General features: G+C 35.4%; 1 protein-coding gene across 1 annotated transcript in view; it reads left to right on the forward strand.

The window, feature by feature from the left end:
* Nucleotides 1-356, forward strand: part of LOC119594634 (meiosis-specific nuclear structural protein 1-like) — a gene marked incomplete in the record, with an annotated part of 17619 nt that overhangs the window by 9584 nt on the left and 7679 nt on the right. The window contains 1 exon segment of the mRNA XM_037943683.1: nt 258-315. Within this exon segment, the coding sequence (XP_037799611.1) occupies nt 258-315 (58 nt within the window).

Raw genomic sequence — 356 nt, forward strand, 5'->3', positions numbered from 1 at the left:
GTTACTTTGGACACAGATATCAGCATCTCCTTGGTAACACAGCTTGAGGGATGTGTGGGAAACAGAAATGGTTTCCTAAGGCTATGAATAATATAGTAGTTTAGAGTTGGAACAACTGTTGCTTAATTCAGTCTAAAGGTTAATTCAGTCATTGTTGCCCAAATTATTATAAATATGCATTTCCACTTTTATCTCATTGCCTTCATTCTTATTTCATTGCCATATTAATCTTCAGATGCTTATCTATGCTGACACAGGTACAAGCAAGAGAAGCTGGAGAGAGAACAGCAGAATGAAGCAAAGTATAGAGAGATGGTAAGCTTTTTTCTCTGTCTCAAATGTATTTTAAGTTTGTT

The sequence above is a fragment of the Penaeus monodon genome, chromosome 34, assembly GCF_015228065.2.
Source record: "Penaeus monodon isolate SGIC_2016 chromosome 34, NSTDA_Pmon_1, whole genome shotgun sequence".
Taxonomy (NCBI): domain Eukaryota; kingdom Metazoa; phylum Arthropoda; class Malacostraca; order Decapoda; family Penaeidae; genus Penaeus; species Penaeus monodon.